Source organism: Vitis riparia, chromosome 14 (genome assembly GCF_004353265.1).
Source record: "Vitis riparia cultivar Riparia Gloire de Montpellier isolate 1030 chromosome 14, EGFV_Vit.rip_1.0, whole genome shotgun sequence".
Classification (NCBI taxonomy): domain Eukaryota; kingdom Viridiplantae; phylum Streptophyta; class Magnoliopsida; order Vitales; family Vitaceae; genus Vitis; species Vitis riparia.
This window is the reverse complement of record NC_048444.1, coordinates 23,955,052-23,981,479: the sequence shown is the minus strand read 5'-3', so window position 1 is coordinate 23,981,479 and position 26,428 is coordinate 23,955,052. Positions and strand designations below refer to the sequence as shown.

At 35.9% G+C, this 26,428-nt stretch overlaps 1 protein-coding gene across 1 annotated transcript; it reads left to right on the top strand.

Moving 5' to 3' along the window:
• The first annotated feature begins 12,737 nt into the window (after window positions 1–12,737).
• LOC117929613 (glucan endo-1,3-beta-glucosidase 2-like) lies at window positions 12,738–17,746 on the top strand. Its single transcript, XM_034849952.1, has 4 exons — window positions 12,738–12,920; window positions 15,810–17,063; window positions 17,221–17,248; window positions 17,349–17,746. The coding sequence occupies exons 1-4, from the start codon at window positions 12,866–12,868 to the stop codon at window positions 17,494–17,496; spliced, it is 1,485 nt and encodes a 494-aa protein (XP_034705843.1). The 5' UTR covers window positions 12,738–12,865; the 3' UTR covers window positions 17,497–17,746.
• The last annotated feature ends 8,682 nt before the right edge of the window (window positions 17,747–26,428 follow it).

The window sequence follows — 26,428 nt, the reverse complement described above, 5'->3', positions numbered from 1 at the left end:
AAGTCCTATGTGATCTACTATGCAAGCAAAATGTTGAATGAAGCGCAAAGAAACTACACAACCACAGAGAAAGAATTGTTGGCTGTAGTTTTTGCCTTAGACAAATTTCGTGCTTACTTAATAAGGTCTTTCATTGTGGTTTTCACTGACCATTCGACCTTGAAATATTTGTTGACTAAACAAGATGCAAAAGCGAGGCTAATCAGATGGATTCTCTTGCTTCAAGAATTCAATCTTCAAATTAAAGACAAGAAGGGAATGGAGAATGTGGTAGTCGACCATCTGTCAAGGCTAGCAAGAGCACATAATTCCCACAGTTTTCCAATAAATGATGATTTTCCAGAGGAGTCACTCATGTTGATAAAAGCCGCTCCTTGGTATGCTCATATTGCTAACTATTTAATTACTGGAGAAGTTCCAAGTGAGTGGAAAGCACAAGATAAGAAACACTTCTTTGCAAAAATTCATGCTTACTATTGAGAAGAGCCATTCCTATTCAAATATTGTGCGGATCAAATAATCCGGAAGTGTGTCCCTGAGCAAGAGCAACAGGGGATCCTCAGTCATTGCCATGAAAGCGCATGTGAAGGCCACTTTGCTTCTCAGAAGACAGCTATGAAGGTGTTATAATCAGGTTTTTGTTGGCCATCACTCTTCAAAGACGCCCTCACCATGTGTAGAAGTTGTGACAGATGCCAGAGGCTTGGGAAATTAACGCGTAAGAACTGATGCCTTTGAATCCCATTTTAATAGTTGATCTTTTTTATGTATGGGGCATTGACTTCATGGGACCTTTTCCTATGTCCTTTGACTATTCTTACATCTTGGTGGGAGTGGATTATGTTTCTAAATGGGTTGAAGCAATCCCATGCAAGCGAAATGACCATAGAATTGTTTTCAAATTTCTCAAAGAGAACATCTTCTCTATATTTGGAGTACCCAAAGCCATAATCAGTGATGGGGGTACTCATTTTTGTAACAAATAGTTTGAAATTCTCTTAGCCAAGTATGGGGTGAAGCATAAGGTAGCTACACCTTACCACCCTCAGACTTCTGGGCAAGTTGAGTTAACCAATCGGGAGATAAAGAACATACTGATGAAAGTGGTGAATACAAGCAAAAGAGATTGGTTTGTTAGGCTTCATGATTCATTATGGGCTTACAGAACAGCTTACAAGACCATTCTTGGAATGTCTCCTTATCACCTAGTCTATGGCAAAGCGTGTCATCTCCCTGTTGAAGTGCAATACAAAGCTTGGTGGGCAATCAAGACGCTCAACATGGACTTGAACAGAGCTGACATGAAGAGATTTCTAAACCTTAATGAGATGGAGGAATTGAGAACTGACGCCTATATCAACTCAAACATTGCAAAACAAAGATTGAAAAGGTGGCATGATCAGTTAGTCTCCCATAAACAATTTCAGAAGGGACAAAGAGTCTTGTTTTATGACTCTAAGCTCCATATCTTCCCGGGAAAATTGAAATCAAGATGGATAGGTCCGTTTACTATCCAAGAAGTCTATTCAAATGGAGTAGTTGAGCTACTCAGCGGTATTGGGACTTTCAAAGTCAATGGCCAACGTCTCAAGTCATTCCTAGAGCCATTTTCTAAAGACAATGAGGAAATCAACCTCCTTGAACCACATCAAGTTTGAAGGAAAAATGGTTAGATGGGCTTAGTCTGTCGGAAGACACTAAGTCCATATATTTTTTTTTATTTTTGTTTGTTGTTTTGTTTTAAATTTTAAAATTCAAGTTTTATTGATTTGATATATGTTTTTAAATTAAAATTTCTAGCTTTAATTTTATTATGACTTAATTTAATTTTTGATGATCAAATATAGGGAAAGTCCGAAACAGAGGAAAATAAAGCACTTCGCAGGACAAAAAGTCAAGTGCGAAAATTTTCACATTAGCTATTCTCAATGCGAAAAATTTTCCCATCAGCTATTCTCAGTGCGAAAATTTTCGCATCACCAAAACCCATTGCGAAAAATTTTCGCATCACCAATTCTCAGTGCAAAAATTTTCACATCACCAATTCTCAGTGCGAAAATTTTCGCATCACCAATTCTCAATGCGAAAATTTTTGCATCACCATTTCGCATCAACAATTCCAATTTTACATCAACTAAACCCAATGCGAAAATCTCGCATCAACCACTAGCAATTTTCGCAGCACCAAATGTTAATGCAAAAAATTTCGCATCAGCTGATAGCTGTGCGAAACCCATGCGAAATGCCAACGGTCACTTGTGCAAACCTCTAATGGCTAAGAAGGAAACCAAAAGTCATTCAAAATCCCTATTTAAAGGCCTCCAGCTGACTATTTTGCACAACCATCCTCTATTGCAAAAAACTCACGATCGCCTTGCGAAGCAAATTCCTTGCCATTCCACGCCCCGCGGCCACCAAAAAGAAGAAGAGCAATCCGTCTCTCGCCCATATCAGGTATGGCGCGCATCCGAGGGGGCCATACAGACCCATCCGCATCTCGCGAGGCTCGACCAAGCGCCTCAGCTCCTCAGGATCCATTTCAAGCCTCTCAGGCCTTGACCATGCCATCTTCTGAGGGCGAGGTTCCTTCTAAACCTCCTCAGCGCAGATATTCGACACGGAGACCGCCAACTTCTCCGTCCCTAGAGCCATCAGTATGCCGCATTCTACCAAAAAGAGCCAAGACCTTAGGCCCTAGAGCGACATCTAGTCAGGTTCCAACCGATTCTCAGGCCCCATGAGATACTCAGAGACCTTCAGGCATTGTTCCTGAAGTCATCATCAAGAGACCCTATGGTTACCGCACCACCCATTCTGGGCAATTCAGATTGTAGAGCTAGGCCATTTCACTCTGAGCTCTACTTCGACATGGAGGCTATGCGACAACAGCCGCCGGACCTTCGGGATTCGTTTGGATTGCTCCAGAGGTACCATCTCGAGCGTCTGATGACTCATAGAGAGTTTTTCTACCCTAGAGTAGCGATGGATTTCTATCAGTCCATGACTACTCAGGGCGCCCAGAGTCCCACGCTATTCATTTTAGCATAGATGGGCGTCAGGGTATCTTAAAGGTTAGGCATATTGCTGAGGCTCTCTATATTCCATTTCAGCCAAATGATCTAGAGCAGTTCAGACAGTGGTCCACCATATCTCAGCGAAACATGGTCTGCATTCTATTAAGAGAGACTTTTGGAGATACATGCCTGCTACGTAAGGAGCTTCCATCTGGGATGCTCCTCGTAGATGTATTGTTAAGGTCCAACATTTTCCCTCTTCAACATTCAGTGTGGAGGCGAGAACCCATCCTAGATGCATTATTCAGGATATCTGAGGGCTTCTATTTTGGGCCACACCATCTGATTATGGCCACTCTCCTATACTTCGAGGAGAAAGTTCATAGGAAGAAGCTACAGCGAGTTGACGCGATTCCATTACTGTTTTCGAGGCTACTCTGCCATATATTGGAGCATATGGGCTACCCTACTGAGCCCTATCTCGAGCGCCGCCACCATTACTGAGAACATTTCACTCTCGACCAATGGACACAGCTAGTAGAGAGGAATCCCACAGAATCAGCACCTAAAGCAGCCCCACCCAGGCTAGTATCTCCAGTACCAGCACAGCCTAACCAGGCACAACAAGACGAGCATCCCACAGAGTCTATTCCATCCACCCCTGTTGCACCATCTATGTTTCAGGCCATCTCTACTGATCCTTCAACTACACCTCCTGTTGCACCAGCTGCACCTCCTCCATCACAGGACTTTATCACCATATCTAGCTCAGAGTTTCGTGGCATGGTATTATTATTCAGGACACTCAACGCCACACACGACGCTCTATTTCAACATATGAGAGACATTCGAGCTCAATAGGATCGACATACTATTATTCTTGACTAGTATACTACTATCCTTAGTCAGATACAGCAGCATCTGGGTCTTGCACCACCTCAGACTGATATTCCTAGGCCATCAGAGTCGAGAGCTCTAGCTAAGGGGACGATTCTAGTTGAGGAGACTATCACAGCTAATGTCCCACCCCAGGCCACTCACGAGATAGCCCTAGAGCCATCATGTCCACCAGAGAACCCCGCTCCTTAATCATTTCTTTATTTTGTATTTACTTAGTATATTAGTTGATATTATATATTCTGGGATTGGATGTATTACATGATCATTTCATTGTACTTTCTCAGAGTAATATATACATATCATTTTGTTTATACTTGGCATTTTCTTTTCTATATCCTTTACTCATTAATCTTTTGTTTTTTGAATCATGTGGTTTCTCCTATATGACTTAGACTCCATGTCACTCAGGAGGTACCACTTCCTCCCTTTATTTATAATCATTCTTGCCACATTGAGGGCAATGTTGATCTTGGTTGGGGGGAGAGTAAAGGAAGAAAGTTGTTAATAATGCTAAGTTATCCTGTTAATTTAGTACTTTTCGCTTAATTTTTAAATTTTTAAATTTTTAAATTTTTAAATTTTTTTCTTAATTTTAAAAGTTTTACTCTACTCTCCATGGTTATTAAGGAAAAATTCTCAAAATGAAATGATAGAAATTGAACTCTTGTCTTTTTATTTGAATAGTAGAGTCGTATTATGCTTATTGAGGTTGATGAATTATTGAAACTCCTATTGAATTCAACCTTATTTCTTCCACTTTAATCTTACCACACACTGTGCACTTTAGGTTCCGTTTATAAGATGAAAAACTATCTCACTTCTTGAACTTAAGAAAATTTAGACTTGGTACCTTTGACCTCGTTTTAATAGTGTTGGGACACCTTATAATAGGCCAATGAGCCTTGGAAAAAAAAGAAGAGAAAAAAAGAGAAAAAGAATAAAGTGTTACACTTGCTTTGAAACCCAAGCAAGGTCTGAGGGGTATATGGCAAAAATCTTTAAAACCCGGTGCCCTAAGCCTTGATTGGTTGGGAGCCACCGACCTTAATGCTCGTTACAAGGGTGAATAGGTGGAGTTTAACATATTGTAGGTGCTTGGGTATTAAATTTCAATTTCAAAAGTCCAGGGTAAAATCTGAGGAGTTAGTGGTCAAAAGATCCTTAAAGCTTGATGCCCTAAACCTTGATTGGTTGGGAGTCATCGACGGATCCCCGTTACATGGACACTTTAGAAAGCAATACCTTTAGCATTGTACTCCTATAAGAAAAAATTATGGAATAAAAGAAGTGCGTTCTTAGCCTATTGGAAGTGGTCAGTTTGCTAAAGTCTATGAAAGAACTAGGTTGGGGGGAGAGATTAGTTCAGAGTACTATATTCGGAAGCTAATAAATAACACTTAGGTTTTTGTGGAAGAGTACTGATTAAGCCTAGGAGAGTGGAAATCCTATCATGACTTAAATTTGCATAATGCCTACTCTTTATGAATTATGATCAGGTAAGATTTTTTATACCCTCTTGTTGAAGGATGGGTTTTGTTTCTTTAATGTCCCATGTAAGAATATGCTTTATAATCATGCCACTTATGATTTTTGGAGTGATCAGCATGATTTTGTAAATTATTTTACTGTTTTAATTTTTTTTTCTCCTTCATTACTAAGGAACTAGCAATATGTCGGTTGGGGGAGTGATTACTACTCAAAAAGCGCTCTTTTATAGCTTGTTATAAACTCTTTTAAACACTTTTGAGTAGTGATTAATACCTTTTAACTCAATTGGCACATTAAGGACCCTTGCTATTGTATTTAATCAAATTTTGGCTAGTTTTGATGTTTTTGGTAGCTTTTTGATCATTGAAGCAAGCCAAGTGAGGGAGAATTTTGTGCAACCCTTGTGAATGAGCTTCCAAGCCAATCAAGAGATGCAAGGAAGAGGATCAGAGAAAGAAATCCAACATGAAACAATTTTGCATGGCTATGCGAAATCTTCACATGCTATGCAAAATTCAAAAGGGCAGCAGTTGCAAGGAAAATTTAGAGTACTTCCTGAAGTCCATTTTTTACATACTATATATCATTTCAAAGATCGGGAAGTCAGGAGTCTAATGCTTCAAATGGTGTACAAATAGGAGCTGAAATGAAGAAGTTATAGCCATTTGAAGGCAACTACACCAAGTTGAAAAGGAATTTCGCATCACCTTTTCTTAATGCGAAAATTTTCGCACTACCTTTCCCTGATGTGAAAATTTCTGCACTGCCTTTCCCTGATGTGAAAATTTTCGCACTGCCTTTCCCTGATGTTTTCGCACCATCCTTTCTCTGATGCGAAAATTTTCGCACTACTCTTTCTGTAATGCGAAATTTTCGCATCACCTTTCTCTAATGCGAAAATTTTCGCATCACCTTTTCCTCATGCGAAAATGTAATATTTAGATATTTTACACCGACTTCGTTAGATTTTTATCTTAAGATATTTAGTGTAATTATCTATTCTCTCCTTGTAATCAGTTGAAGATCTTTTAAGATATTTAGGATATCTAATCAAGAGGTTGAAAATATGTCTCTTTATATATCTTAAGATATCTCCTTGTAATATATCTCATATCTCTGAATCTCGGAAGACGTTCGAGAAGGGATCACTTGTACATTTTTTAGTAAGAAATATACAAAGCTTTGATCTGCCTTACCTACTCGTTTTGATTATATTTTTCTTTCTAGCCAAACAACCTCTGAAGATGTTTTCTCAAAGGATGTGTGGCTAGACTTTTTGTTTCTTGGACGAAAGGGAGCTAGGTAAGGGACCCGATTACAAAAGTGGGAGTTTTCCTTGTTTTAGTTTTTAATGAAGAGGAAGTTGTGACTCGTTAATGGTTTTTATATTTTTAGTTAACTTAGAATCCCTTATAATCACTTGGGCTAACACTTGGTAAGCTTTTCGGACTCAATCCATAGAGATCCATTAGTTATCTCTTGCGAGCCTCTGGTAGGTGGTTTAAAGGTAGGATTACTTAGAATAGCCAACACTTGGTAAGCTTTTGGACTCCCTGGAGACATCCATTAGTTATCTCTTGCGAGCTTTTGAAGGGTAATCCAAGGTTAAGGATCACGTTGAATGGCAAATGCTAGGTGAGAGGTACGAGCCATTGCAAGATGCATCAGTCAAAGGGATTTAGCGTTGAAACCATTAATGAGAAGCAATTCTAACACACCGGTTGGGAGGATAACTATAGGTTAAATCCCCAATGCGAGGAAAGATCCAGAATCTCCACTTTTGTATAAGGGGCCTGAATTTAGTGACCTGAAAATCCAAGAGACCCTTTTCTTTGTAATTAAAATCAATTATTTTTTTGTTAGTTTAAAACCAACCTTTTTCAACCAAAGATTATGTTTTCTTTTAAAGCTAACTTAGAAAAGAAAAAGCACCAATTCAATTCTTTAAACTAGTATCAGGTGTGAAATGAAAACCCATCCCAGTGAACGATCCTAAAACCACTATGCTATGCTAGCTATGCTACCCTAGTATATGGTGATTTAGGTTTATAAATTTTGTTAATAACTCCCATCCGAGGACTGAAACAAAGGACACCAATTGGGGATGAATTAGTTATTTTCTCATGGGCCTAGAATCTCAACCCCCATTGAAATTACCTTTGCAACCATAACCCTACAGCTCCGTACCTTATTTATTCATAAATACAAGGGAGCACACCCGAAAAGCAAAACAGAGCAATTTGAAACAAGCATAACTATAGAAAGACAACTAAACCAAAAAGAGTATGATAAAAAAAAAAAAAAAAAAAAAAAAAAAAAAAAAAAAGATAAGCAAATAAGTGCACCCTTAAATGAAAACCTATTTCATGCTTGATTCAATGTGTTCGAAAACCAGTGGTACATAGGGAAAGATCAAGACAAATATTGAAATGAGGATGTCAACCGTCTGCAAGAGTGACCCACATTCAGATCAAAATATGAGAGAAAAGCAATACAGCATCACATCTGTACTCACACAATCGAACAATGCTTAGAATGTACCAGAAATAATGAAAAAAGAAAGAAAGAAAAAAACAACAGAGTGGTAGATAAGAATGAGCTAAAAAGCTACAACAAACATACCTGGAAGCATTCCTCTTCAGCCAGAACCCCAGAACTTCAAGCTACTCTCTGTTTTTTCAACTCTCTCATCTCCCTTTTCCAAAAACAATGAAGACCCCCTTCCCCTCTCTCCTGCTCTATTGTTTTTTTTTTTTTTTTTTTTTTTTTTTTTTAATCAGTCTCTACCAACTCTCTACTTCCTCTATTCCAACCATTAGCTAGTCTCCATCCTCAACCACCACCATGGCAAGGTGGTGGTGTCTATGGCCACACGTCCCAGCATGCTTGACTCCTCTAGAAACCAACACCTACTCTTCCAAAAATGTTGCCGGCTTTCCTGGGATTATGACACCTAATAAAAAAAACTACATGGAAGAGGAGCTCTAAATGACGGTCTACAGAATTATAAAAAATAAATTTAAAAAGTGCAGATTATAAGTGGAAGATTAGTAGTTTCTAAAATTTTAGATTTATATTTTGATTTTGTAGTTTTGATTTATTTTTTATTTTCTTGAATTGTTTTTATTTGAGTTCAAATGTGACTACTTTGTTGTGATATTCATTAAAGAGATAATTGTTGATTCTACAATTATTGCATTAAAGGTTTTACTCATTTAATGAATTGTACATAGTTTCATACTTCCAATTATTGCGATATTAATGTTATTCTCATTTGATTTTAGTTTGATGATAAAAAAAAAAAAAAAAAAAAAAAAAAAAAAAAAAAAAAAAAAAACATATTCTTAAGTAGAATTTAATGAAATTAGAGGAGAATTGACTACTTTTGTGTTATAACTAATCATGAATCATATTGATGTATCGTGATCATGCATGATAAGTCCCTTAATTGTTATATGAATTTTCCATTAGTATTGTATGGCATTACATATTATTTATGAACTATTTTTATATCAAAATGAGGAAAAGAAAAAAAGAAAACATTAGTACTTAGATTTGTTCATTTTTTATAACATTAATTAATTTTTATTTCAATAAGAACTCTAAAACTATGAAATGCAAGATGCACTATTGGGAAGACAGTATGAAGAATAAAAAGAAAGGAGAAAGAGGCAACAAGATTTTGGATTTTTAGATGTGACTCTTATGTCATACATTATAGGACATAAACGTTACTTTATTTGGTATTGAGATTTTTGGATTTTTGGATGCACCTCTTGTGTCATTTTATGGTTAGCTGGTTTTATGCATATGAAATGCAAGTATACATGAATGTTGGGATGCTTAACATTTCTAAATCATGTTTTAATGTGCATTCACTTTTCTTTTTTAATTTTGGTGGGTTTGATGTACTATCATTTTGTGAACATTTGATATACAAATATTACTGGATGATGTAATGTATTACATGTTAATCCATAAGCATTACGAAAATATAAGTTAAATGTGATATGATTATTATATTTATGGACAAAATATGCACAGGTTGATCTTATTTATTAATAGGCTAATAAACAAAAAACAATCATATCTTCCATAATCATTTACAATGATGTGACACCATAACTCAAAGGTGATGCATTTAACGTGACACCATAACTTAAAGGTAATGCATTTAATATCACATCTTATATATCTCACATAACTCTATATCAAATTAAGTATCACTAAAAATATATGGTGTCGCTTCTGAATATGTCACCATTTATCTGTTTTGATGTCACTTTCAAATACATCACCAATTGGTACCCTCCATGGTGTCAGTGGATAAAGTGACACTATGTTGTAGCGACACCCTATGTTTATAGTGACTCATTATAAATGTCACCATATATCTTTTTCCTTGTAGTGTAATTTTTAAAAGTAATTTGAAACTTAAAAATTGATGCAATTAATATTAAAAGGTTGTGAAACTCAAACTAATTCAATTAATATTAAAATTCATAAACTAAAACTTTTCTTGAATAAATTTGCTAGTCTTTTTTTTACGCCTCATTATAATTTTTTATTAAATAAATAAACCACAATCAAATAAGGCTTAATGAATTTAATTTATAGGAAATCTAGTAATTTTTAAAAATAATTTGAAACTAAATTCTAATCCAATTAATACTCGCAATTTATGAACAAAAATTAATTTAGAATGATTGTGTTATTTCTCTTTTGCATGGAACAATATTTTTCCTAATTTTCTTACTAGAAAAATAGACACATAATCAAGAAATACTTAATATATTGGATTCGTGAACAAGTATTTAAATTTTTATGAAATAATTTGGAACTCAAAAAATAACCTAACCATTATTAAAAATTCATGGATTGAAATTCTGCATATAAATAAATTTTTATATGATTTTTCTCATTCAAATCGAATGAAATAATAAGTCTAATAATTTTTTAAAAATAATCTAGAACTTAGAGGTGTACCTAATCAGTACTACAAAAAAATAGATGAAAATTAGCCTAAAATAATTTATGACTTTATTATTTCTCCTTTGCATATGACTATATTTTTCTGAATTTTTTTACTGGACAAATAAATTTTGAATCAAAAGTGAAGATCAAGGGAGACTTAATACTTTGAATCCTATAATGAATTAATTAATTTTTAGGAATAAATTGAAATTCAAAAAATCGAATCAATTAATTGCAAATAGAATTAAAACTATTCCTAGATGATTTTTTTTTTCATAATTGAGTATTAAATGTATACATATACCAAAAAAACTTAGTTTACTTACATATTAAAAAGGAAAAAACTTAAAGTTTTTTATTTTTAAATTAATTTTGAATAAAATATTATTAACCATTATTATTTTTAATTTTTTATTATTTATTTATATAAAAAAATCAGTTATTTTTTTTATAAAGATATTAATATCTATATTTTATAACCATGATTAATTATACTATTAGTATTCATATTTTACTAAAAAAATATTGATTTTAAATTTATTTTCAATATAAAACTATTTTTTAATAAGAGATATTTAAATTAGATTAATATTGTATAAATTGAAAAAACATCAATATACAAAATTATTTTTAAAACAAATAAAATTTATTTATCTAAAAGAAGTTTTTGATTTTTTATTCTTGGAAACTTGTTTTTAAAAAAATCTTCAAACCCTATTTTTATAAAATACCAAAAAAATTAGTTTTTGTTCTTTAACTTAAAAAATAAAATTTCAAAAAACATAACCAAAAGGTCTTTTATCTTCACAAGAGTCATTAAGACTTCAATTACAATTCTATTCAACTTCACTCTTTTTTTTAACTTAAAATACAATGAAAGAAACAAATATGTATAAGAAGAAAAAGGGGAATGAAAGAGTTATGATAGCGCGAGATAAAAAAATGAAATATTCTAATAATGCACTTGAATTGTTAGAATGGTAGGGTTAATATATATTCAATTTTAGTGTGCCAAGTGATAAAAAAAAGCTAAAAAGATTTAAATATTTTTAACATACTTGTATGTTAAGGTACTAGGTGTGAAATTGTTTAATACACTTGATGTATAAATGCTTTTGGAAATAAAATTTTTATTTAAGTTAGACATGCTTCCTTGGATATTAAGACCGCATACATACAAATGCTCAAATGCTTCAATACATATATATATTTATTAGTTGTTTTATTGATCAATTTTATTGTCTTAAATCATAAATAGAATTACAAATACGACAATTATTTTTTCTTTATAGTACAAATATCTTGACATTCGTTTTTATGGAGAAAGTAAGAAAAAACTTTAATAAAGAAGAATTTTTTCAAAAACTTAACCTTTCACATTTTGAGAGAGAGGATCTTGGAGTCCATTTAGACACTTAAAACTAACTCTAACACACACACTTTAAGGAAACATTATTTTTTGCTCTAAGATTAAAAATAAAAAATAAATATTAGCTCAAATATATATATATATATATATATATTTTAAACTAATCCACGTATTTGTATCAAACAACCAAAATATAATATTGCCAAATAAGCAAAAAGCAACATTATAATCAACAAGAAAAACTCCAATATTATAATCTAATATATCAAAAAAACCATTATAGAAAACAAAATAAAAAGGAGATAATGGTACTAAAGTTTTGATGCAAAAATAATAATAATAACTAAACACATTACAACGAGCATCAATAGGGTGAAAATGTAAGTGAAATTGTTGAAGATAATTAAAAAAGAGAGAGAGAGAGAGAGAGAGAGAGAGAGATGACGTGGGTATATAATTTTAGATTTGGTGTTAAGGATTTTGTAGGTATATGATAAGTTAATGAGTTGCTACTCATAATAATATTTTGCTTAGGTAACATTTTGCTCTTAAAAATTTTAAGCTTTTCAATAGAATGTCATTAATTAATTTATTATATGAGTTTTACAGAGAGGAGAGAGACTAGGGAAGAAGAATACGAAAGACGGGAAAGAAACAAATGACATGGAGGGCAGCACCCGATAAAATAATTGTAATAGTGAGAATAAAAGTGTACGAAATGTGACCGTTGTGAGGGGCAGTGTGATGGAGTTCCTAAGTGAGAGTGTCGTTTTGTTTGCAATTGTAACATAGTGGTCCCTACACCACGCTGTCTGGTTGGCTGTGGGCACATATACCACAATCCCCACCTGAAAAAGCCTGTAACGGCTACGACAACAAATCCATATGATCATTCCTCTGCCGTTGGATCTTCTTTCGGGCTTTCCACCTCATCTCTGTCTACCATTCTCTCTTAAATTCGCCCACTGCTTCGTACCCCACTTGCTTTTCTTCATTTTATTAATTTCATTTCCTTCTCCCCTGCCTGTACAACTTTCTCTCTCTCTCTCTCTCTCTGTTTTAATTTCTGGGTTTGCTTCTGGAGGATTGGGGATTGAGGATTTCCATTAAACCTCAAACAATGGCTCTACTTCTTTTGTTTGTTTTGCTCATCTCTCTTGTCGCCGCTGATGATGGTAATACTTTTCCTAGTTTCTTCTGTTGCTTATCTCTGTTTCCTTGTGGATTTGGCCTGCTATGCTTGTGGGTATTTGTTAATTGTCATTTTAAACACTCATTCTCTAACCTTGTTATTGTTTCGAAACGTACAAGTGTACAATTGTTCCCTAATGGATTTTGGGCTGTTGAAATCTTAAAAAGCTATAAAAGATTGATCTCTCTGTTCATATATATATATACACAAATATCAGAAGTATATTTGTGTGAAAATGGAGAATAGCTGCTTCTGCTATTGCTTTTGCCCATAATCTCCACAATGCTGGCTTCCTTCCATCAGATGAAATAAACAATGAATTAAAAGGAAACCCTAACAGAGGTGTCCTCCAGCCCATTTGGTTCTAATGCTTGTATCTTATCTCTTTTCATATTACTAAAATACCCTTTCCTAGATACTGCTAAGGGTCAAGGATGAGAGGATTTGGGCACTTTGGGTGGAGATACGAGAACATACAATGCTTCACTCTGCCTTGCCTACTACTTCACTTCTTTGTTTCTTGGTTCCATTTGTTCCATTAATTATGATCCCATACTTTCAGTCGGGTGGTGCATGTATACATTTTTAGGTCTCACTATTTATACCCTGGTCTCATTTGTCTGTACCTTGTACCTAGGTCTCATTCTTTTATAATCCTTATACCTTGGTTTCATTCATTTGTAACTCATTCAACGATCAAGATCTTATCATACATGTTTAACAGGCTAGATCTTTTGTTGAATTGAATATTGGTTGATGCAACAGTGTCCTATTAGTAAAATATTATCTCAGCACCATATCATCATGACATTAGCATGCAAAGTTCACATGTAATTAACATTGTTTCTATGCCATTGTGATGCTATATAGTTTGACACATGATAAGTGACATGAATAGTGTTCTAAAAAGGTGAATAATGTTAGTATTTTTGGAATGGAAATTCTAATTTCGTAAATTTTTTGTTTTGAGTTATGAGGGTTTTTTTTCTTTCTCTTTCATTATTATTTGGAGTATCAGTGAGATCAGGGTTTTCTTTTTCCATAGCTCCTTATTTAGTCGTCAATGTTATATAATTTGACACATGACAAGTGACATGAATAGTGTGCTAAAAAAGCGAATAATGTTAGTATTTTCCGAATGGAAATTCTAATTTCGTAAGTTTTTTGTTTTTGAGTTATGATGGTTTTTTTTTTCTCTCTCTTTCATTATTATTTTGACTTATTAGTTAGATGAGGGTTTTCTTTTGCCATGGCATTGTGTGAGTTACAACATTGTCATCATGTGATTCACACAAAGATGAAAATATTGGTTTTCATTGATATATAGGTAACTTAATTTTATGGATATATCAAAGGAAATTTTACAAAAAATATTAATATGATGAAAATTAATCAAAACTCATAAAAATCTTAGGGAAACACCGGAAAATAATAAAGGAAGCAATGATACACATATTAAAATTGTTTTATTGAAGAAAATGATAATATATATAATGAAATTTGTAATGATTGACAATAATATAATATAAGTTAACTTGAAAACACATTAATACTAAAATAATGATATGTTTAATTTAATTATATTCTATAATATAAAAAAATAATGATAAATTTATTATTTTTTTGAAATTAATTTTTTATTAAATTTTAATTTAATATATTGTTTTTCTCATATATATATATTAAAATTAATTTAAATAAAGATAAAATCTAAATATAAATTATATATATTTATCATGTTCATGAATATTTCACAAGGCTAAGACACCTGCTGGTTAGCATTTTGTGGGTTTCTAGAGAAGACCTAGGTTCGAGTGATCAGTCAAATGAGGTGATAATGTTGCCAAAAATCTAGGTAATATCCCATAAATTGCTGATAATTCCAAAAAATTTCTAATAAATCTATCCTTAGATGAGGCTCGATACAAGAAATATCATTTAAATATCGGCGATATTTCCCGACATTTTCATCCATGGATTCACATAATATATGGACTCTTATCTCCCTTGGTATTAAATCTCACAAGAACCAAGTCTTGCTATTAAATCTGATTGTTCTTAGACAATTTCCCATTTTTAAAAAGGCTAAGATAAATTTGAAGTTGATTTGATTATATTATATTCAGTAGTAGTGGATTTACTCTTTCAAATATCATTTTACCTTCTTGTTTAACTTTCCTTCAATAACATTTTTCCTTGGGAGAAAACAAGTCAACCATTCTCTAAGGTTATGTTTGGTTTCCGGAAAATTTGAGGGAAAAAATGCAAGGGAAAGAAAATAGAAATTGAAAAGTAGAAGGAAAGAAAAAATGAACATAAAAAATAGATTTAAAATCAATAAATGATTTTAATATGCTATTTGAAACTCATTTTACTTGTTTTTCCTCTTCTATATAAAGATTTAATAATTTAAAAATGTACATATTTTTAAGTAAGTTTAATTATGTTTGATTTTTTTTTTTTTTCGTATTTTTCATAATAAAACCAAACATGAGATTATCTTAGCATGTTTTTTCTTTCCTTGCTACTTTTCCGGGAACCAAAAATAGCCTAATAGAATTATGGCTTGCTGAACAATTTTGTTATTTTTTTTTTTCCTTTTTCTAATTGAATTAGGCCGATCTCCTCATCTTTTGGGAGCAAGACATCTATGAAGACATAGTTTCTCTAAGGTATTTTTGGAGAACAAAAAAAGTTTGCATTTGGGTTTCCTTGGACAAAAACCTGTTATGAGTCATCAAATTAAAAAATAACAATAATGATAAAAAGGAGCACTCCTTGATGTTTCATGTATCTAAATCCAAGCTTGTCCTTGACAATTTAAGTTTTAAGTATTGGTGCAATTACAATGACCCTGATTTCTTTGTTGCAGATGCATTTATCGGTGTGAATATTGGAACAGACCTATCTGACATGCCACACCCAACTCAAGTTGTAGCCCTCCTCAAGGCCCAGCAAATTCGACATGTCCGCCTATTCAATGCTGAGCCTGCTATGCTTATTGCATTGGCCAATACGGGCATAAGAGTCACTGTCGCCATCCCCAATGAGCAGGTCCTTGGTGTAGGTCAATCAAATTCCACAGCAGCTAATTGGGTATCTCGCAATATTGTAGCTCATTACCCTGCCACCAACATAACCACCATTGCGGTTGGTTCCGAGGTTCTAACCACCTTACCAAATGCAGCACCTGTTCTTGTCAATGCCCTCAAGTTCATTCACTCAGCCTTGCTGGCATCCAATCTTGATCGCCAGATCAAGGTTTCAACACCCCTTTCTTCCTCTATCATCCTTGATTCATTTCCACCTTCCCAAGCCTTCTTCAACCGATCATGGAATCCAGTTATGGTCCCCATGCTAAATTTCTTACAGTCAACAGGCTCATTTCTCATGCTCAATATATACCCATATTATGACTACATGCAATCAAATGGTGTTATTCCATTAGATTATGCACTCTTCAAGCCTCTTCCTCCTAACAAGGAAGCTGTTGATGCTAACACAGTCCTCCATTATTCCAATGTCTTTGATGCTATGGTTGATGCAGCTTATTTTGCCATGGCATATCTAAATTTCACTAGCATTCCTGTTATGGTGACCGAATCAGGTTGGCCATCAAAAGGTGGTTCCAATGAGCCAGATGCCACCGTTGACAATGCAAACACTTATAACAGCAATTTGATAAGACACATTCTGAACAAAACCGGAACGCCCAAACACCCCGGAATTGCTGTTAGTACATATATTTATGAACTCTATAATGAGGATATGAAATCTGGGCCCATATCAGAAAAGAATTGGGGACTATTTGATGCAAATGGAACACCCATTTACATATTACACTTGACAGGATCAGGATTAGTACTAGCAAATGATACTATGAACCAGACTTACTGTACTGCAAAGGATGGTGCTGATGAGAAGATGCTGCAGGCTGCTCTGGATTGGGCTTGTGGACCTGGCAAGGTGGATTGTTCTCCTTTGCTGCAAGGGAAAGACTGCTACGAACCAGACGATGTGGCTGCACATGCAACATACGCATTTGACACATATTATCATAAGATGGGGAAGGCTCCTGGGACCTGTGACTTCAATGGGGTTGCTGCAATCACTACCACAGATCCAAGTAAGACTGAACTTGAGAGTATGGGCAAACTATTATCTTATCTTTGTTCGAGTGCTTCTACTTCCCCATTTTAAAATTTTCAATATTGGGCTCAGGCCATGTGTCTTGCACCTTCTCTTTTATTATGATAATTTTGCTGTTTCTCTGTTGTGTACAGGTCATGGTTCGTGTAGATTTCTAGGAAGGTAACGTTCACTACATTTTTTATTGTCTTTACTCGTAATCTCCAATTGATGAAATAATCCCACTCACACTTCTTATCTGTGCTTTATTTTGTGCAAGCAGTGGTGGCAGGAATGGCAGCTTTGTAAATGGGACAGCTCCATCTATGAATTCCACAAGTACGAGCTCTGCTGCCTGCTATGCTTTCACTAGCTCGATAAGCTCGATAATGATTATCAAAGTCCTAATTTGGAGTGCAGTTTTTTTATAGATGAGTTTGTCTTAGAACTTGAAAATTTTCGGACTCATGCTGGTGGTTGTAAAAGTTTTCTCTACCAAGAATTTGTTTTGTTGTTCCAAGAGAGATAGGGTAGGTTTGGAATAGCCTAATTAATATAAGCACATAGTTTGAGGGAAGTCAGCCAATGAATTTTTGTAGAAAAACAATATCGAGGCCCTGTAATTGGTTGTTCAACTAAATTTTTATTCTCTTTTCAATGGGATTATTGATTGCTTAGAAATAGTTTCCTAACCATCCTAATTTTGTAAATTTTTTTTTTTCAAAAAAACATACCCAACTGTTCCGTACCCAACTGTATATTTTTTTTGTAAAATTATTATTCTCTTTTCAATGGGATTCAGCTTATTCTCTTCAACTTCAGCCCATATTCACTAGGGTGTAGGTTGTAGGGTTTTTGAAAAATATATAGTTCTTTTTTTTTTTTTTAAATAAACTATTTCTAAATCTATAGTAATTTTCAAAGACTCATAAAAAATTATCCTTAATTTGAAATGATGACTTTATTATGTACACAAATTTTGTGAAATGATTATAGAAAAAATATGTGAATAAAACTTTGTATTAAAAATAATTATGGGATATAAATCAAAATAATATTCTTTACAAAAGAATATTTTTCTGCCGATTCATTAATTTTGATCATAATTTGAAAGACGACGATGAAAGTGTTTCTTCTTTTGAAGATTAATCAAAAGTTTAGAGTGACTTGTTCTCAAATGATTTTATCAAAACTTTATGAAGCCACTCTCTCTTTGTGAAACTTCTTTTTCCATTTAAACTCTCTCTGTCCCATTGAAGGAAGTCATCCTTAAGTAAAGTTGGTGAATTCAATTTGGAATTCCTAAGATTTGATTGCTTAGTTCATGGACTTTGCTTGCTTGATTTCAACAATTTTTCTCCTTCTTTCCTCTAAATTTATTAATAAGAGAATATTTATTTTTAATTTTCTTTTGACTTCAATTGTTTCATTTTATTCAATTTTGAAAACTTTATTTCATAACCTTCCAAATTTTCTACGTGTTACCTTTTGAGTTGCATGCCACATGTTCGATGTGTAAGACCCATCTATAGACCCTCCCTCGATCCATCGACCGACGCGACTTGCGATTAAAAATATGTGGAGAAAAAGTGTGGTTTTCGAGTTTTGGAAAATCCGTCCCTAATGAGGAATAGTTTTGTTTGGAGTCACCACTTACTTTTTATTTTTATTTTTGAAATGGAGAAAATTAAGTAAGAACAAAAACCCTTTAATGACTTTAGTTAAGAAAAAAAGGGTCCGCAAAACTTGATTTCTAGGTCCAGGGATCAAGTTACCTATTAAGAAGGTACCTCATGCGAGGTAGCACCCCTCTAGGCCTATAGTTCGGTCTCTACTAGTGAATTGGGTACATTGGAGCATATGAGTCAAAGATCAGTCAATCCCCCCCAGGCTACATGGATGACAAGACTCATACAATCCTAGTTGGTATTAAGAATACATAGGAAATTGACAATTAGAACAATGATGCGTACTTGAGGTCCCTAGCCATGCCTTGTGGAAAAGGGTAAGTCAATAAGCATAAGCACACAACATATACAACCACCAAATCTACTAAAATTTAGTCGTATTTCTACTCGAATTAAGAGAATTTTCAGCCATGACCAAAACCTATATATGTAACCTCTAATCTCCACCAAACGACCACCAAAATGCAACCATGAAACTTCATTACGTGGCTGAAATTTAGCTATTCCAATTCCATTGACTTTCAACTGGGAATTAACATCTTTTCCACTTGAATTTCATCCATTAACATCCACAAATTCCATAATTCTCCATAAAAAATTTAAGTTGCCAAAGATCAATTATAGGCCACCGAATTCATGAAAGTCACATGCATTTTTTCTTTAAAAAAATTATTCATCAATTCAAATGATTCATCAATTCAAATGTTTAACAACAACCACTTTCACTCATTCTTACCATGAAAATAATAATTCAAGCCTCCAAAAGTCTCACCATGTTGCTGCCACCTTTTCCATTAAACTTACCAATGCGACATGAACTTCTACCCTAAATCTCCATGTCCAACCTTGAATTTTAGCCAATTATATCATTTAAAACTTTAGCAAATCTATACTTGAAATTTCAGCCATGATTTTCATTAAAAATTTCAGCAAATAATCACTCGAATTTCAGTCATGGTTTTAATTAAAATTTCAACATTTATCTACTTAAACTTCCATAAAATTTAGCTGCTTTATTTAGCAAACACAACCACTAAAATTTAGCTGTGAATATCCATTAATGTGACCACTTTTCTCCATTTTTTTTCTCTAAAAAAATTAGCCATAGAAATTCACACACACAAGGCCACTATTTCCATAATTTTCCACAAAAATTCAGTCATGATAACTCACCCATTTATGGCCACTAAAATCAGATTTTCAACTGCTGAAAGTGCCCACTATTGGTTCGCCATGTTTTCGATTCAAGCACAAAAAAAAGATAGCAAGTTACAAAGAAGACAATCAAGAAGAGAGAGCTGACAATCCCCTCTTAGATCTAATAATTTGTGATCATCCATTGTCCAAAACCACCAAGACTAAAAAAAAAAAACGAGGATCAACAAGGGGTTTCGAGCCTTTGAGTCTACTTCAAGTGAAGATGAAATAAACCAAAAGCCACCCAAGTATGATCCAATCTTAAACAACAAAGAGAAAGTATGCCAAATTAAACGCCCTTCAAAAGAACCAACACAACCCAACCTAACAGTAGATAGAAAACCAAACAGAGATGAAAAGGTAGTAGAAATAGAGAAATGAGTGAATTGTAGAGAGAGTAGTCATATTTAGATAATATATATATATATATATATATATATATATATATATATATATATATATATATATATGAGAGAGAGAAGAGTATTACAACACCACATCCACACCCCAAACAATTGAACAATGCCTAGAAAATTAAAGATAACTAGAGAGAATGAAAGAAAAACTGAGTAATGAGTGGAAATGATCAAAGAAGCTACAACAAACGCACCTGGAAAGGCTCATTCCAATGAGAACAACTAGGCTCTAGGCTGCCTTGTTTTTTTTTTTTAAAAAAAAGAAAACCTCCAACAAAATCAGCTTCCCTTTCTCAAACGTCTCCCATCTTCTTCTTTCTCTTATCTTGCTCCCTTCTTTCTCTAGACGCAGAGCCCTCAGAGATGTCAAGAATCCCTCCCCCCACACACACTTTCAGTTGTCACCCCAGTAGAGTATCCCACCCAAAATTTCAAAAAACCTCCCTCACACTCTCTCTGAAATGTCTTTTATACCGGCTTGTCCCCCTCAACATCTACACCACCTCATTTTTCTTCCCTTTCAGCCTTGGAATCCCCCACCATCAGCCTCAAAACACCATTTTATTTAACTCCTTCTTCAGTCATGAGGTGGGCAGCTGCCTCTCATAAATCCACCATTGCTTACCCATCAAGAATCCACATGGATTTAGGGTGAGTTGCAATCAACTTGAAAACTAGTTGAGCCTGTTGAGAAAAATTCTCAAATTTTGACAGAATATTCCTTGAAGAATAAGGAATCCAAAAAAAAAAACGGTGTGTAATTTTGAGCTCGGATGAGGGAGAAATGGCTAAAACAAGCCAGAGTGCTCCAGATTTGGATGGGCTTCAGTGAGCTGCCCCGACGAACCGGCTGAGTCGGTTGCAAACCGGTTGAGAAAATTCTCAAATTTTGATAGAATATTCCCTGAAGAGTAAGGAATAAAAAAAAAAAAAAAAAAATTGGTGCACAATTCTGAGCTCGGATGAAGGAAAAATGACTAAAACAAGCCAGAGTGCTCTAGATTTGGATGGGCTTCAGCGAGCTGCCCCAACGAACCGGTCGACCCGGTTGAGAAAAATTCTTAAATTTTGATAGGATATTCCTTGAAGAGTAAGGAATCCAAAAAAAAAAAAAAAAAAGCGGTGCACAATTCTGAGCTCGGATGAGGAGAAATGACTAAAACAAGCCAGAGTGCTCTAGATTTGGATGGGCTTCAGTGAGCTGCCCTGACGAACTGGCTAAGCCGGTTGCAAACCGGTCGACTCAATTAAGAAAAATTCTCAAATTTTAAAAAAATATTCCTTGAAGAGTAAGGAGTTTAACAAAAAAAAAAAAAAAAAAAAAACGGTGCATAATTCTGAGCTCGTATGAGGGAGAAATGACTAAAAGTGCTCCAGATTTGGATGGGCTTCAGCAAGCTCTAACTAAATTGAAGTTTTTGTGGGGACCTTAACCTTTATCCTATAGCATGATATGAACCAAGGAATTGACCATGACGGAATTTCATAATGGACCAAACGCTCGCACTAAATCGAACCATAAGTGAACTCACATGAGGTCCGAAAATTGATTAAGCCTAACAAGGGCTCCATGGCTGTGACATACAAAAATTGGATGCGGGCGACACCCCCAAGATACATGCAAGTGGCAAGGGAAAAAATTAAGGGTCTACAAATATGCCCCTCTTTAGTAGAGTGAATGAATGAGTGGTTCGTGAGCACAAAGCACAAGCGATGAATGAGTAGAAATGAACTATAGTGAAGAAATCAAAGGCCAACAATTTTGTCCCCACACAACAATACCAAAGGCTAAAGGAGCTGGGTCACAATGATTAAGGACTAAAGGATTCGGGCACGATGCAGAGAGTTGCCGAAAGGATAGGGGATCCAGACACGATGTCGGAGAGCTGCCGAAATGATAAGGGATCCAGACACGATGACGGAGAGCCATTGAAAAGATAGGGGATTTGGACATGATGTTGGAGAGTCGCCGAAAAGATAGGGGATTCGGACACAATGTCGGAGAGCCACGAAAAGATAGGGGATCAGGACACAATGTCGAATAGCAGTTGAAAAGATAACGGGATCCAGACACGATGCTAGAGAGCCGTTGAAAAGATAGGGGATCCTGTCACAATATTGGAGAGCCGCCGAAAAGATAGGATATTTAGACACGATGTCGGAGAGCGCTGAAATGATAGGGGATTCGGACACGATGCCGGAGAGCCATCGAAAAGAATAAAGTGATTTGGACACGATGCCGGAGAGTCTCTAAAAAGATAGGGGATCCAGGTATGATGTCAGAGAGCTGCCAAAAGAGAAAGGGGATCCGAACACGATACCGGAGAGTTTTCGAAAAAACAGGAGGTCCAGACACAATGCCGGAGAGCCGTCGAAAAGATAGGGGATCTAGATATGATGCTAGAGAGCTGTTGAAAAGATAGTGGATCAGGACATGATGCCGGAGAGCCGTCGAAAAGATAACGGGATCCAGACATGATGCCGGAGAGCTGTCGAAAAGATAGAGGATCCTAACACGATGCTAGAGAGCCGCAAAAAAGATAGGGGATCCTGTCACGATGTTAGAGAGCCGCAAAAAAGATAGAGGATCTGGACATAATGTCGGAGAGCTGCAGAAACGATAGGGGATCCGGACATGATGTTGGAGAGTCGTAAAAAAGAATAAAGGGATTCAAACACGATGTTGGAGAGTCATTGAAAAGATAAGGATTTAGACACGATGCCGAAGAGCTGACAAAAAGAAAGGGGATCCAAACACGATGTAAGAGCGTTGTCGAAAAGATAAGGGGTCCGAAAACAATGACGGAGAGCCTTCGAAACGATAGAGGATCTGGACATGATGCCGGAGAGCTGCCGAAAAGATAGGGGATCTAGACACGATGCTGAAGAGCTATGGAAAAGAAAGGCGATTCAGACACGATGCCAAAAAACTACCAAAAAGATAAGAGATCCAGACACGATGTTGGAGAGCCGTTGAAAAGATGGGAGATCCAGACACGATGTCAGAGAGCTGCCAAAAAGATAGGGGATCCGGATACGATGCCTGAGAGCTATCGAAAAGATAGGGGATCTGGACATAATGCCGGAGAGCCACCAAAAAGATGGGGGATCGGGACAGGATGCCGGAGAGTTGCTGAAAAAATAGGGGGTCCGGACACGATGCTAGAGAGCCCCTGAAAAGATAGGGGATCCGGGCAAGATGTCGGAGAGCTGCTGAAAAAATAGGAAGCCAGAGAGCCATCGAAATGGTAGGTGATCTGGACACGATGCCGAAGAGCCTCCTAAATGATAGGGGATCCAGACATGATACTAGAGAACTATCGAAAATATAGGGGATCCAAACACGATGCCAGAGAGCCGCCGAAATGATAAGGGATCCAGACACTATGTTGAAGAGTCGTCGAAAAAGATAGAGGATCTGGACACGTTGTCAGAGAGCCACTGAAACTATAAGGGATCCGGAAATGATCTCGGAGAGCAGTCGAAAAGATAAAGGATCCAGACACGATGTTAGAGAGCCACCAAAATGATAGGGGATTCGGACATAATCTCGGAGAGTAAATAAAAAGATAGGGGATCCAGACACAATGCAAGAGAGCTGTCGAAAAGATAGGGGATCCGAACATGATGTTGGAGAGCCGTCGAAAAGAAAGGGGATTTGGACACGATGTCGGGAAGCCACTGAAATGATAGGGGATCCAGACACGATGCCAAAGAGTCATCGAAAAGATAGGGGATCTAGACACGATGTCGAAGAGCCACCGAAAATATAGGGGATCCATACACAATGTCGGAGAGCCGCCGATGGACTTAGGGAGCAAACAACTCAAAAGAAAGAGTGGGTATGCCCCAATATGGCGTCTAGGAAATGCCAATAAATGACTCGAATAAGCAAGAAAATCAAACACCTAAATCAAGATGAAAGAATGGGGTATGCCCCTGTAGGACGATAAGCAAACATCAAGGATCGGTGAGAGGCGGAAAGAAAAGGGGATGCCCTAGTCTAGGATATCAATACCACGTCAGAATCCCATAACTGCACATGCAGCTAAAATGAAAGAGCTGAAAGCATCACACATAATCATCAATAACAAATCATGCACTATTTTTCAAAACATCTAGTGTCCACAAAGCTATTAAGGGGATTCCCTTGGATGTACATCTAACAAATGTATTCTCTAGCGAACCAACTATGAAAACGTATCCCCGAAGACCATCATCCGTCTGAACACGCGAACATGACAATGCATGGGATATGCCCCAATGTACACTCCTACTGGGTCAATGAATATGGATGAATCTAATCTCAGGCAAGCCCAGGAAGCACTCTATTATATGAAAAATCTAGGCTGACTGTGGAGTATGTCCAAACATCGATGCCAAACATCTCCAAGTGAAATGGACTGCATGTGTACATGTAAAAACTGATGTCATTATGCAAGGATAGGGGGTATGCCCCAGTATGAACATGTCAAAGCATCAAGCAAAGGTGTCCTCAATAGTCCCAACTCTCTGCATCATCTGTCTTTGATCGTTGACTAGAGACGAGAAGATTGAATGGAGAAAGCATTATGCGATACCTCGATATCCTTAAGAAACGGAGGTCGACTGACATCCCGTACTTTAACTATTGGACGGAGCCTGTCCAAATGAAATATGTCGAAGCAAACACAAGATCTCATGTCCTCAGGATGGTCTTACGACTCAGACCGTAATGAAGGCCAGGGGTAAAAGATGAATGAAACGATGGAAACAAGACCCAAATACCCAAAAGATAATACCAAGCCTCTGAGTGCGCAATGTCAAATATTGGAGAATCGTGTGAGCCTAGTGACTTAGACTACATATAAATGAACAATGCCAAATGATAGGTTATAGACACTAAATGACACATCGTTTAAGAAGCAAAACAATGATCACGATGGTAAAAGAAAACGAAAATGGGTAAGATAAATGACGAAGGAGTGTTAGTGAAAACAATCGGGATAGAAACCGTGGCAACGTCTGATAACGACGAACAACTGACCCCAATAATGACAAGTCGAAGGTCATTGTAGGATGGGAATGGTGATGTAGATAATGATCCAAGTGACCTAGCGTTAAAGAAACCCAATCTCACTCTCGACGTGTCTCCCAGATCCATGCAGAAATGGATCATACAATGCTCTCACTCACTCTTAGAAGAAAAATAAAATCCCTTATACGCAAAATGACATTTGATGACTGAGCCGTGATGCTGACGGCTAACATCAATGAAATGAAAATCAAACGAGCTTAATCTTTTTTCTTTTTTTTTAATGATGCCACAAAACAAGTAAGCTGAAGGCTACACTAGCATAATCTAACAAGTGACTCTCAAACCCCAAACCCAAATGGTTCCCCAAAACTAAGACTCTTGGATCAAAACGTAGGGGCGAAATGAAGGGTGTGACATACTTGATTTAAAATATTGGGACGTGAGCGCATCATCATCACACAAGGGAAAACAAAAGAAGGACGAGACGACACGATAAAAATAAAACTCAAAGACATACGGAGCGACGATGCCCAATGGAGGAAAGAAAAACCATGAACAACTTACAAAAGGAAAAAAATGAACAATGACACAATGTGCTCACAATACTCTCCGATCAAGAAAATAACTGTAAAATGCACAATAATGGGCCCCCAACCCAAGCGAGAAAATCTATGCAAGGCTAAGTGAACGAAAGGGTCGTAATGTACATATGAGGCTCAACCGGCTAGCAACTGGATATATCAATGTATGGATACGCAAAAAGGATATGGCTACTCGAAACGATGGCCACCCATTCTTCGACCATGATCTCATGCCTAAAACTTCTTCAACTGATCCACTTTGACTGGCTTCGAAAACTGATTTCTGTCTAAATTTGTTAACCAGGCGGCTTTCTCTCGAGTCAACTCTCGGATAACATAAGGCTCGCTCCAACTTGGTCTAAACTTACCCCTAGGGTCACTAATCAATCCCCCAAGGACCTTCAAGACTAGGTCACCTTTTTGAAATTTCCTGGGTTTAACCCTCTTCCTGAATGCACAGACCA

Excerpts from the sequence above, each read along its gene's own strand:
- LOC117929613 (XM_034849952.1), top strand. The coding sequence starts at position 12,866 with ATGGCTCTACTTCTTTTGTTTGTTTTGCTCATCTCTCTTGTCGCCGCT. Across the intron at positions 12,921-15,809 it reads TCTTGTCGCCGCTGATGATG|ATGCATTTATCGGTGTGAAT; the intron begins GTAATACTTTTC and ends TCTTTGTTGCAG. Across the intron at positions 17,249-17,348 it reads TCGTGTAGATTTCTAGGAAG|TGGTGGCAGGAATGGCAGCT; the intron begins GTAACGTTCACT and ends TTGTGCAAGCAG.